The sequence below is a fragment of the Ictidomys tridecemlineatus genome, chromosome 5 (genome assembly GCF_052094955.1).
Source record: "Ictidomys tridecemlineatus isolate mIctTri1 chromosome 5, mIctTri1.hap1, whole genome shotgun sequence".
In the NCBI taxonomy this organism is placed as follows: Eukaryota; Metazoa; Chordata; class Mammalia; order Rodentia; family Sciuridae; genus Ictidomys; species Ictidomys tridecemlineatus.
Window position 1 is genome coordinate 170,430,003 of NC_135481.1, and position 12,674 is coordinate 170,442,676.

Here is a 12,674-nt window from a genome sequence, read left to right on the forward strand (position 1 = left end):
TTCTAAGGTGTGCAATGGCTTTTTTCCCTCCCTACATAGGATGGAATGTGGGATGGTAACTTATCAACATATTTTGACATGAATATGTTTTTGGATATAATTTTAAAAACTGTTTTAGAAAACTCTGGAAAGAGGAGAATAGTCTTTTCTTCATTTGATGCAGATATTTGTACAATGTAAGTAATATTCAATATTTTCCTTCTGTCCTCTTAGATTGTAGTTAGCACTCAGTACAGATGGTGGTTGGAGGTTGGGAAGTTGTTCAGCTTTCCCTTGATTTGGCCTCAGTCAAGTTCCCTGTGTTTTCATGATGGCTTTCTGATGGTTTCCTGTGAAATCCTAGAGCCTCACACCCTGTGGGCTTCATGTACTTGTGTGTCATGCCCTTCTTAACTTACGTAAACCTTCCTGGGCTTTCTCGTTGCTCATGCCTGAGAGTATTTTATATTTTTCTTGAGTTAATGGTGGTTATATATCTGAGTAGTTTGACTGTTTTTATTTCTAAAATTTCAAATCAATATTATAGTTATCGCCCCACAGAAAGTATCGTTTTGTCCTTTTTAGGGTTCGGCAGAAGCAGAACAAATATCCCATATTATTTTTGACTCAAGGAAAATCTGACATTTACCCTGAACTTATGGATCTCAGATCTCGGACAACCCCCATCGCAATGAGCTTTGCACAGTTTGAAAATCTTCTGGTAAGTTGTTTGAACTGTTTTGCTTCTATTGTTTTGTATCTTACAGTGGTAGTAAATAAATAAGGTTTCATGTTTATCTACCTAATGGTTAAAGATTTGACTGTGTCATAAGCAAGTAGCTCTATTTAGAATTGAGGATAGCCATACAGTCAACATGTATGTTTACAAATCACTTACATATATTAGCACTCTTTTTTTTTTTTTTTTAAAGAGAGAGTGAGAGAGAGAGAGAGAATTTTTAATATTTATTTTTTAGTTCTCAGCGGACACAACATCTTTGTTGGTATGTGGTGCTGAGGATTGAACCCGGGCCGCACGCATGCCAGGCTAGCGTGCTACCGCTTGAGCCACATCCCCAGCCCTAGCACTCTGTTTTAACTGCATTATATATTGAAAAGAATAAGGGAAATTAGAAGAAAAAAAATCTAACATTTTCTTTCCTTGCCTCTTCACTCTAGAAAGCATTGACCCATATATTCTATAAGTATTTAACATTTATAGTAAACATGTTACTTTTTCATGAACAACTAACTTTTCTTCTTTTAGGGGATTAACGCACATACTGAAGACCTGCTCAGAAATCCGTCCTATATCCAAGAGGCAAAAGCTAAGGGACTAGTCATATTCTGCTGGGGTGATGATACCAATGACCCTGAAAACAGAAGGAAATTGAAGGAATTTGGAGTTCATGGTCTAATTTATGATAGGTATTTGGTTTTCATAAAAAATTTCCACGAAATGTTAGGAAAAGTGTAGCTTTCATCTTATAAAATTATAAATAAAATTAAACTTAGTTAAGTTAAAATTCTGTAGTTTGGCCTGAGGTTTATCTTGACATTTGTCTGTCAGTGAGTTTTTTCAAACTTTGAAGTGTATCAGTCAGTTGAGAAGCTTGCTAAAAATGCAAACGAGTAGGTCCTAACTCAGATGTACTAAATCATTTTAGGGATTAATGGTTACTGTCTGCCACCTGTTTTCTGTCTATACAGCTTTCTCAGTGGTCTCGTCATACTCTGTCTTTTCATATCGTCATATATTTCTAACATTGTATGTGTCCAACTCAGACCGTTTCCCTGATCTCTAAACATTTATGTCCAGGAACCAATACCTATTCCTCCTTTCATTTTCCTGATTTCAACATAAATGAAAAGTGTGGTTGTTCCAGTTCCTCATATCCCAGATCCAGTGAGACACAAAATCTTGTTCACTCTGACTTTAATAAGACATATCCTGAGTCTGTCCCACCATGTTTACTGTTGTCACTCAGCTGAATCAACTCATCTCAGTGTGCACATCACTGAAGTAGCCCGCACCCCGGTGATTGCCTCCACATTTGTCTATTCTCACACTGCAGCCAGTGGGAGGCTTTTAAAACCTATGTCAGATCATTTTGCTGCTAACATGGTTTTCTGTGCCACCTAAAAGGAAAAGCCATAGTCCTTAGTAAGGGCCTTGTGTGAGCTGACCCCCACCCCCTTTCCCTGTACCACCTTTCATTCCTCATTCCATTTCTGACCTTTTCTTCCACAACTTCCCCCATTTGCTGTTTCTCTTTTCAGAGAAAGATTTCAACCTGTTTACTGTGTGTTTCCTAACTGTTCTCCGTGTCTTTTCTCACCATCTGACATACCACATATGCATATCATATGGTACTTGGCTATTTTTCTTCCTGACCCCTTTCTCCCCAACTCTTCCCCGCTTTCTGATGCACACAAACAAGAACATAAACTCCATGAGGGCAAAACTTTTCCCTGTTTTATTTACTGCCTCCACAGGCTGGATGTGTGTAACACAGTAGGAACTCATATTTATTGTACTGGTCTTTTTTAATATTTTTAAGTCGGCTTCCTAGCTTCCTGACACTATCTTGAGAGACAGATTTCTTTAATGTAAAGAAGTTTGGGATTAGAAAGGATGTTATTAAGGCGGTAAAATTGTAGGCATGTAAAGAGGAAGTAATAAAATCCTGACTGGACCTGCCTTTCCTTGAATTTAGTTCGTATTATTATTTGTCCTATAAATTTATATCACTTTCTTAATAAAGCTTTCCCCCCACTATTTTGTCTGAATTAGTCTGGTTTTTAAATTATAGCCAAGATCCTCCCTTCCTTGTTAATGTTTGGTTTAATTTTGGATTAAATAGTGTGTTCTGTAACTTAAAAATAATGTCCAGCGAATTAGATAAAAATTAAAATTTTAAATGAACAATTTGAAGGAAGTGCTAGCTTGATCAAATCTTTGAAGATTTCATATATGTGTACACACATAGATGTGTGCATATGTGGAGGAAGGAGTGATTGCAAATATTTTCAGGCAAGAACAGTGTACTCTGAGATTATGAATGTATGGCTTTATAAGATGTATGGATTTATAAATTTTTAGATAGCTCCTTCATCTCATGGGCCTTGGTTATTGGCATCAAATGTTCACATATAATGGAAAACAGGAGGCACTAAAGGAAGTTCTTCCTGGCTTGGAGTCTTAAAAGAAGAATTAAGTTAGAAGTTAGTTGAGGATAGATAAGATAGACATTTTAGGTAGAGGCAAGAACATAAATTAGGGTAGGACTCTGAAAGTGTGGAGAGACAGAATGGCACCAACCTCTTCTTAGAGATAAATTAGATTATGTTAACTCTGGATTTTCTTTCTAATGTAACCAAAGAACTTCATGTATTACGATTTAAACATTCAAATAGTTTTGTAAGGCTTATAATAAAAAAGCCTCAGTCCTTTGTTCCAATTCCTTTCACTGACCCTGGCCATGTCCCTGTTTCCTTATTTATTTATTTTTAGGAGACCCCCCCATTTCTCTCTCTCTGGTGCTGGGGATCAAACTAAGTACCTTGTGCATGCAAGGCAGGCACTGAGCTATACCCCAAGCCCTTACCTCACTATTTCTAATTAATATGTTTATTGCTCTTATAGTTACATTATCAAATTTAGGCATGAAGACAATTTTTTAATGTTTACTGATTTGGAGCTGTTTAGGATTGGTGTCGTAAGAGTGGGTGTTTTAGATTATTAAAAAACTATTTTACTCTTCAAAGGCAGATTTACTCTTCAAGCACAGATTTCATGTTTAATCATATTTTTGTGATATATAAACTGCATTTGATTTTCTAATATTTTGTTTGAGAGTTTTACATTTTTGATAATTAGTGAGATGACCTTTAATTTACCTTACTCAAATGGTTGTCTAGTTTTGAGATCAAGGATAGTACTGTTTTGATAGAATTGCCCTTTTTTATTTTTTAGATGATGGGTCTTAAACACAGGGCCTGATGCATGCTAGGCAAGTGCTTAACCACTGAGCTATCCACAGCCCTCCAGGTTTTTCAATCTTTTTTTTTTTTTTTTTAAGGAGAGAGAGAGAACTTTTAACATTCATTTTTTAGTTTTTTGGCAGACACAACATCTTCGTTTGTACGTGGTGCTGAGGATCGAACCTGGGCCACACACATGCCAGGCAAGCGCGCTACCGCCTGAGCCACATCCTCAGCCCAGCCCTCCAGTTTTATTAAATGGCTATTTATCAGTTTAGATGATTAAAATAGAACACAATACAGTAACAATACAGCAGATACCTGTGTTTAAAATAAATGCCATTATAATTTTACAGTCCCTTTCTTTCTCCTTCATACATAACCACTTACAAAATTATTTTTTCTTTAACATTTTTAGTTGTTGATGTTCCCAATACCTTTATTTTTGTTTAAATTTATTTTTTTTATATGGTGCTGGGAATTGAACCCAGTGCTTCATGCATGCTAGGCAAGCACTCTTACCACAGAGTCTGACAACCCTAGCCTGATTTTCCTCAAAAATTTAATCTTCTTTCTTTAAATAATTAGCCATTGAGTGTTACATAATTTTAAACTTCATACTTTATTTGGAAAATAGCTATTATTCATTTTCATGGCTGTATAACATTCCGTTCTGCTTTTTAAGAGCATTTATGTTGTTTCCAACTTTTATTATGCACAGTGTTGCTGTGAACTATTTATTTATCATCACCATCATCATCATCATCATCATTTTTGAAGTATTGGAGATTGAACCAGGGCCTCACACATTCATGTTAGGCAAGTACTTTACCACTGAGCTACATTCCTGGTCCTTGCTGTGAACATTACTAACCAGGTTTCCTGGAATACATGTATAAGGTTTTTGTGTTTTTTTTAATATTTATTTCTTAGTTGTAGATAGACACAATATTTTATTTATTTATTTTTATGTGGTGCTGAGGATCGAACCCAGGGCCTTGCATGTGCTAGGCAAGTACTCTACCGCTGAGCCACAACCTCAGCCCCTGTATTAGGTTTCTCTAGGACAGTATCTTTTTTATTTATTTTTATGTGGTGCTGAGGATTGAACGTGGGTCTCACACATGGCGATGCGAGCACTCTACTGCTGAGCCACAACCCCAGCCCTAGGACAATATCTTTTTGACCCCCAGTCTATTTTGCATTGCAATCCATGACACACATAGATACGTATATTTACAAATGTTTATCTATATGAACAAAATTAAAGAAATGTGCCTTGAATATTTCATATTCATGAGTATGTACTTGTTAAATGCAAATGTTAACTTCTAAACTGGTTTTGTGACCCACTAGGTCTCTAGCCCAGCACCATCAGGCATCTGCCTGTGGGTCAGGCATTGGAAGTACAACAGGAACTATTGGAAGTACAACAGGAACAGCCTGGAGTGGGCTGTTCTGTATTTCCTGCTGCATTGTAGCCTACCATCAGTTCTCAGGAGTAGGGCCAAGCATTCTAATCCTGTCAGGTATTGTAGAAACTGCATCAGTACATGGTGCAGATGTACTGTATTTAAGTAAGACTGGTTCATGCTTCCTAGGACACATGTCCTTAGGTTACAGGGCTGCTAGAGTGGCAGTGGCTCTCTTGGAATGGTATCCTTAATATGCCTTTCTCTTTACTGGGATAGCTCCACTAAAAAATTGGTTGACCTCTGTGGGCACAAGTGCCATCCTGAAAATTTTCCATAAGAATTTTAATCCCCCTGGTGCTAAAGATGGAACCCAAGTTCTCATACATGTCAGGCAAGGATTCTACCACTGAGCTATATCTCCAGTCGTGTTCTTTCATCTTAAAAGCTTTCTAAACTGTTTGGAAATCCAAGGTTTCCTTCCATGGTACAGTTGGGACTTGCAAAGCTTATTGGACATTCTGGAGGTATGAATGGGGTTGCTGACCTGGTCTTTACTGTGGGGTGATGTCAGTAGATTTAGAACTTTATCCCCCCACACACATTGCCCCAGTCCTAGGAATTGAACTCTCTCACTCTACCATTGAGACAGGGTCTTGCTAAGTTGCCCTGGCTGACATTGAACTTGAAATCTTCCTGCGTCAGCCTTCTGAATTGCTGAGAGATATATGCCACCATGCTTGGCAAGAACTTTACTTTTTTACTGATCCAACACTGGCTGCCAGGAATTAAATGAGGGAAGACAGGTGGGGGAGGGAGGATGTATCTGGTTTTAGTATTTGTAATATGCTCTCTCCAAATTCCCCTGGTGCTGTGGCTTTGGTGGTGGTTTTATAAAATGCACAAACCCACACCTTATCTGGTTATATTCCTTTGTGTGTGTGTGTGTGTGTTTCTGGGAATTGAACCCAGGGCCTTGTGCATGTGAGGCCAGCAGTCTACCAACTGAGCTGTATCCCCAGCCCCAATTATCTTCTATTCTAAGAGACATCCAGTTAAACTCAGAGTGTCTAGTGTGAAGGAGACACAGCCTCAGCAGCTAGGAGTAGAGGAAGAAAATGCTTATTGCTACTCCACATCTTCACCTCTTATTTTCTTTTTTTGCTCCCTTCCCTTTCATTTCAGTTTAAGAGGAATTTGCTGCTTTTAGCCTAGCCTTTTTGTTTTTCCTACTACTGGCTTGTGAATTGGTCTTTTTAGGTTGTACAGAGAAACTTCTAATTGTTACTCATCCATCTGGTTTTTTTAACCTTCAGTTTTATTGCTCTGTCTCTTTGAATTTTTCTCATACTCATGGAGTGTGTTTGTATGTGTGTGTGTGTGTGTTACCATGGAATGAACTCAGTGCTCTACCACTGAGCCATACCTGTCTTACCCTCACCCTTTATATTTTGAGATAGGGTTTCACTAAATTATCCAGGCTGAACTTGAACTTGTGATCCTTCTGCCTCAGCCTTTCCAGTAGCTGAAGTGTGCACCACTGTATCTGGCATAATCATGCACTTTTTAAAAAAAAAAATTCATTATTTTAAATTTTATATATTTATGTTTGTGGTGCTGAGGATTGAACCCAGGGACTTGAGCATGTGAGAAAAGCACTGTACCAACTAAGCTATATCCTCAGCCCAGAAATTCCCTTTATTTTTAACAGAACATAGGAAGAGAGTAAAGTTAGATGGTTCTGTTCTTTCTGTCTCATACCTTGACCCAGAGGTCACTTTTCATTCCCTAACATGTCTAATTAACAAAATCTGTTGTACTAGAATCAGATATTTAAAGATGTTGTTTTTAAATCTTGTTTAATAACTTCTTACCAACTGTGATGTTTGGTAAAAGATTCTCACATTTCCTTGTACAGTTACTTGACTTTCAAGTGTGGTGTGAGAGGCCATCCTATCCTTTTTCTACTGATGGGTGATGCCAGTGCTCCTATGAGTCATGAGAGACTCTTTCTGGGCTCTGTACTACACAGAGTTAGGGTAGTTCCCACACTGGGCAGTTTTTTTTTTTACTTCCATCTTCAGTGACTTTGAAGTCAAAATAGGCTATGAATTCTAGCTCTCCAAACATTTCCATTTTGAAATTAAGGCATTGCCAGTTGAATCACTTGAGTAGCAGATACTTTCAAAAGTCACTAGTAATTAATCTATACATTTCCAATTCAATTGCTTTATAATCAGCTCTTTTGTATCAGGGATATGAAAAAGCAGTGCTGGTATTCAGGGTTACTAGACTAGGAAGAAGAAAAATTTTAAATGGATCTGATGCATTTGTCTTTAAAAATAAAAACAAAAGAAACTCAGTAATATGGATGTTCCAGACATTTTGTAAATGAATTCTCACGACAGTGTTAAGTCAGGCAGTTCTTAAATAAGCCATAAAATTACACTATTTTATGTATTCTGTGTTTGTTTCACCATAGGATATATGATTGGATGCCTGAACAACCAAATATATTCCAAGTGGAGCAGTTGGAACGCCTGAAGCAGGAATTGCCAGAGCTTAAGAGCTGTTTGTGTCCCACTGTTAGCCACTTTGTTCCCTCCTCTTTGTGTGGGGAGAATGATATCAATGGCATTGATAATGTGGAGAATGCTTAGTTTTTATTGCATAGGCCATTTTGGGGCATGCACCACTGTTCTGGATAATCAGTTTTCATCATTGAGCATTGTTTATGCCTTTTGGGTTTCTCAGTCCAATGAAGCAATAATGAAGTATTTCACTCTTTCACTACAGTTCTTGCAAAAATTTCAAATATGCTATTTAAATCACTTGGCCAGGTATAATTTCCAGTCAGTCTCTAGACAAGGAGAAAATTTATTGTTTAGTAAATATTTTTAAACTAAATATTTAAGCCTATAATGTTAAACAAATCTTCATTAAAAGCATAGCACTTTGAAATTAACTATATAAATATTTCATATTTACTCTTAGAGCTTTTCATTCGATCAGGTCTGAAATCTTTAGCACTTGAGGAAAATGACTACGCATAATTATACCTGACCATGGAACAAATAAGTACCTCAAATGCATGCATTTGCACTGGTGATTCCAACTGCACAAATGTTTGTGCCATCTGTGTATATAGGTATTTTTTACATGGATTGACATACACATACACCATTTTCATTCAGTATGAACCTTGAGGCTGCTGCCATTTCCCTCACTTAACCAAACCAGCCTGGAGGTGAGCCTTGAAACTCATTTCATCTTTCAAAAGTTGTTTTGCATAAATGTTAAAATTTCAAAATGCTGCAGGGTAATTTAATGTATAAAATATTAGAAGTATGTGTTACGTATGTAGTAGAGTAGATCACAATATATAAATTTGATTCAATGCATGCTTTAGGTTTTGAGCATGAAATTATACATGTTTACTATTCAGTCCTTGCATCTGTGGTGCTAGGTAAGTGTGAGAAGATGTCAAGGACTGAAAATATTTTGTTGCCTAAAACAAACAAAAAACAACAAAAAAAAAGCTAAGGCATTTAAAGTATGCTTATTTTAAGAGTCTCTCACTACCTATTTCACACTGTTGCTTTGTGGGTTTGTTTTGTGTGCATATTGTACAGTAGTTAAATGTCCATGCAGAAAAATAAATGTCCTGGATTCTTACATTGGTTTTCTTTATTGGTTAATATATATCATGCATGTAATTTATTTAGAAATGTGGAAGATCTTACTGAGTGTATATGCATGTTTTTAAGATTATACTAAGGTTGCTTTCATTAGAAGCAGATTGTATTGACATCTGTAACTTAAGAATGAATGTTAAATAAAATGACAGATTTATTTTCTTCATTATAAAATGGAATTTCAAGAAGTTATTACTTTTAGAATGGTTTTATAATGTTATTATGAGAAATTGATATTTAGTGTTTACCCTAAAGAGATGGCAAATTTCATCTACCTTTTACTATGTGTTTTTCACAAGGCAGTTTATTCATATATTGACATAATTTTGGTAGTGTCTGAAAACCTAGAACTTGAAAATTACACATCATCTTTTTATTTTTTAAACTAAGCAATGCACTTTTGGTTAGATCTTAGTTGTGTAAAGATAGGGTTGGAAATCCTATGGTATTTTGACATTGATATTTAGTGAAAAATAGTCTATAAGGATTCTATATACATTTCCCTCATGGAATGGTATTTTTAATATTTTGTTGTGAATTGGACACTTTTAGAAAACTGAAGGAATTAGTGTACTTTACCTACAAACCTTTGTACAATGCAGTGACCATTCCCTAATAGAACCTGATGGCCATATATGTGTGTTTCTGTTTCCATCCTATTGCTCTTCCTGGGGCTCTTTACTTCCATTTCCTCTATGATGACTTGGGAACAGAGGGGAAGCAGATCATCATGGGGGTGGGCAGAAAAGAGATGTCAGGAAAGGAGAGGGGAGTATGTGCTGCCAAACAATTTAATTTGCTGAGAGGAGCTTATAGTAACTACTTATGATACACTTTACTTATTTCCTAGCCACTCATTTAATTTTCTATTTCTTCCTGACTTACAAACCAGTGAGAGTAGAGGGTTAAAACAAATGTTTTTAGGGCTGAATCCAGGCCTCTGTGTCACCCCCTGTTAACGCTTAAATTGTGCTCCAGCCATGTAGTACTTGGGCTAGAACCTGCACATACCATGACCCCACATTACCCAATCTGTGCCCATCTGCCCTCTGCCCAGAAGTCCTGTTCTTCCCAGGCATGTTCTCCCTGATACACTCATTTCTATTTGCGCCAACCACTTTTCCCTTCTGTGCCCTTGCCAAACCCCATCAGAGGAAGGAATCCAATTTTTCAACAGATATTACGTTCTCATATTCATCATGCTGTGCCTCACACTACATTCTAGGTAGACGTAGTTGATGTTTGACCTACCAGACTGCAGCCTCTTTAAGGGCAAGGTTCTTTATTACTAATTATTTTTATTTCCATAGTACATGGAACTTAGTAGATAAAAAATGTTGGAATTACTGGGTTATTTGTATCAAATGTCCTTTTAAATTAAGAGACATAGTTATATTTAATATGAATGTAAATTTTGAATTCATCTACATTTTGACAATTGGGACAGCTTATTTATCAATTTTGAAATGTAGAGTTAATGTTAAATTATTTTATACTTTCTGGAAGTAGAGTGAAATGTTTGATAAAATGCCGCCATTGTTCTCTGGTATTTTCTCCTCTCTGGGATTGTGTTCTGTAACTGCTGAATGTGAGGCCCACAGTTCACTTTAAAGTGGGTAGTGTCTGAGGGCTACAGCAGCTGGCTTCCTGCTGCCATGTACTTCTTTCCATTTTTGTGTGACACTTGTCTCTTCTCCCCTCCAAAGCCACACTTCCGCCTACCTCAGTGCCACTTTCCTTGTCTGAAATGCCTTCTCTGCCTTTCATCAGTATCCTGCTTGGGAGCCACCTCCTCCATAAAACTTGCCTCAGCTTTTGATCCGAATCCTGATGGAAACAAGTGCAGACAGCCTCTAAATCTCACTGCTACGTTTTTCTGCTGGGTTAATAATACCAGAGAGGTTATCTGATTTACAAGGTTGGAACTAGAATCTGGATTTGATGACTTTTAATCCTGCATTCTTAAACTACGCTGCCTTCTGAAGTCTTGTGGCACTTGGCATGAACTTTTTTATAGTCCAGCTCTCTTGTGTACTTTCTATACTTTCCCTAGTAAGATTGTAAGCCCCATAAGGGCAGGCACTACTATGCTTAGTTATGAACTAGATAAATAAACAGTGGTGGCAACAATCCTATTTTCCTAACTCTGGTGGTTTCACAGTTTTGTGAGGCATGCTTGACTATTGTCTGGAGTCTGTCTGCTCACATGTTTGTGTGTGCATGTGTTTATATATTTACATCTGGAGTTTTTTTTCTGCCCCAATTGCTTGGAGTCAAGTATTTGACATGTTACCCTACCCAATTTCTGCTTCACTCTGAATGAGGAGAATTACCAGAATCATTATTTCATTGATTTAAGTGGGACATAAGAAGTTGCTGCTTTGGTTAGAACTTGTGTGACCTATGGAACAGGTTTTTTGTCTTGGTGATTTCTCTGTAGCTGTGACTGATTTGTGTCTTCCACAATATTACTGGTTTGATTCTCTAGGTTGATAATGGAGTCCTGTTAATTTAGACTTGTATAATTGATTTACTCCTGGGGTTATGTATTTTGGGGGTGGAAAGTTTTTGCATTCAAATATAACCTCTTAGTGGGCTTATACAGTTAGAGAAACAGATTTGAGATGCTTAAATGCAAGAGAGCTTATTGAGACTGCCATACCATATGTGTGTTGGAAGTAATGGAGAGGGAATCATGGGTTGGAACAAAGACTTCATGAGCTCTCGAGCTCTTACAGAACAAGGTGGTGATCTGGACAGTTGTGAAAGCAGTTTGAGTAACTATGGCCAGGGTGTAGTTGTAGTGTTTTTTGAAGAATGAAGGAGCCATTTTGACAGTAGAGAAGATACTGTGAATACCAGATAGAGTCTTGGTGTATGTGTAGGAGAAAATAAGCTTGTTAATGATTTTAAAGAAGGAAAGTGACATGAAGGGGAAGTGTTTAAAAATAATGAGGAAAATAGTTCAGGAATAATAGAAGAAGTACTTGAACACCGTATGTCTGATTTATTCAAAATGTTTTCCAGTAAAATGAGTTTTTGTTTAGATGTTGTTGCTTTTTAAAGTTCATTTTTAGATTTTAAGTTTTTGGTACTGAGGATTGAACTCAGTGCTTTATCTGAGCAATATCCCTAGATTTTTTTTCCCCCCAGACAGGTAGTTACTCAGGCTGACCTTAAACTTAGTGAGCTGCTGCTGTAACCTCGAAAGAATTGCTGGCATTGCAGGTGTGTTCCACTTTGCCCTCCTAGTCTTAGAATTTAAAATAATACTCAAAATAGGTTTTTAAAATTTTGTTTTACATTTCCTCAAATACTTCAGTTACAAGCAGTAAATTTTTGTTAATTGGTCATAGCTCTAGCTACATTGCTGAATGCATTTTTTTTGCTTCCATTTTTAAAAATATATTTTTAGTTTTTGATAGACCTTTATTTTTATATGTGGTGCTGAGAATCGAACCCAGTGCCTCACACGTGCCAAGCAAGTGTGTTACTGCTGAGCCATAGCCCAGCCCCTTGTTTCTAATTTAAAAAATTATTTCATTAGCTAGTAGCAATCAGAGGCATCCTTGTTTTGTTTTGTTTTTCCTGATTATCATGGGAA

The 12,674-nt window shown here is 36.9% G+C and overlaps 1 protein-coding gene across 6 annotated transcripts in view; it reads left to right on the top strand.

Annotated features, from left to right (window-relative positions):
* The window catches only part of Gpcpd1 (glycerophosphocholine phosphodiesterase 1), a 56,599-nt gene extending 45,385 nt beyond the window's left edge, over nt 1–11,214 (top strand). For 5 of the 6 annotated variants that reach the window (XM_013356454.4, XM_078051442.1, XM_078051445.1 and 2 more), the window contains 4 exons: nt 40–176; nt 565–700; nt 1,247–1,407; nt 7,858–11,214. In XM_013356454.4, coding sequence (XP_013211908.1) covers nt 40–176; nt 565–700; nt 1,247–1,407; nt 7,858–8,035 — 612 coding nt within the window. In that variant the 3' untranslated portion in view covers nt 8,036–11,214. Of the gene's footprint in view, nt 1–39; nt 177–564; nt 701–1,246; nt 1,408–4,684; nt 4,783–7,857 lie in introns of all 6 variants that reach the window. The other variant, XM_078051444.1, reaches the window with a different exon arrangement.
* The last annotated feature ends 1,460 nt before the right edge of the window (nt 11,215–12,674 follow it).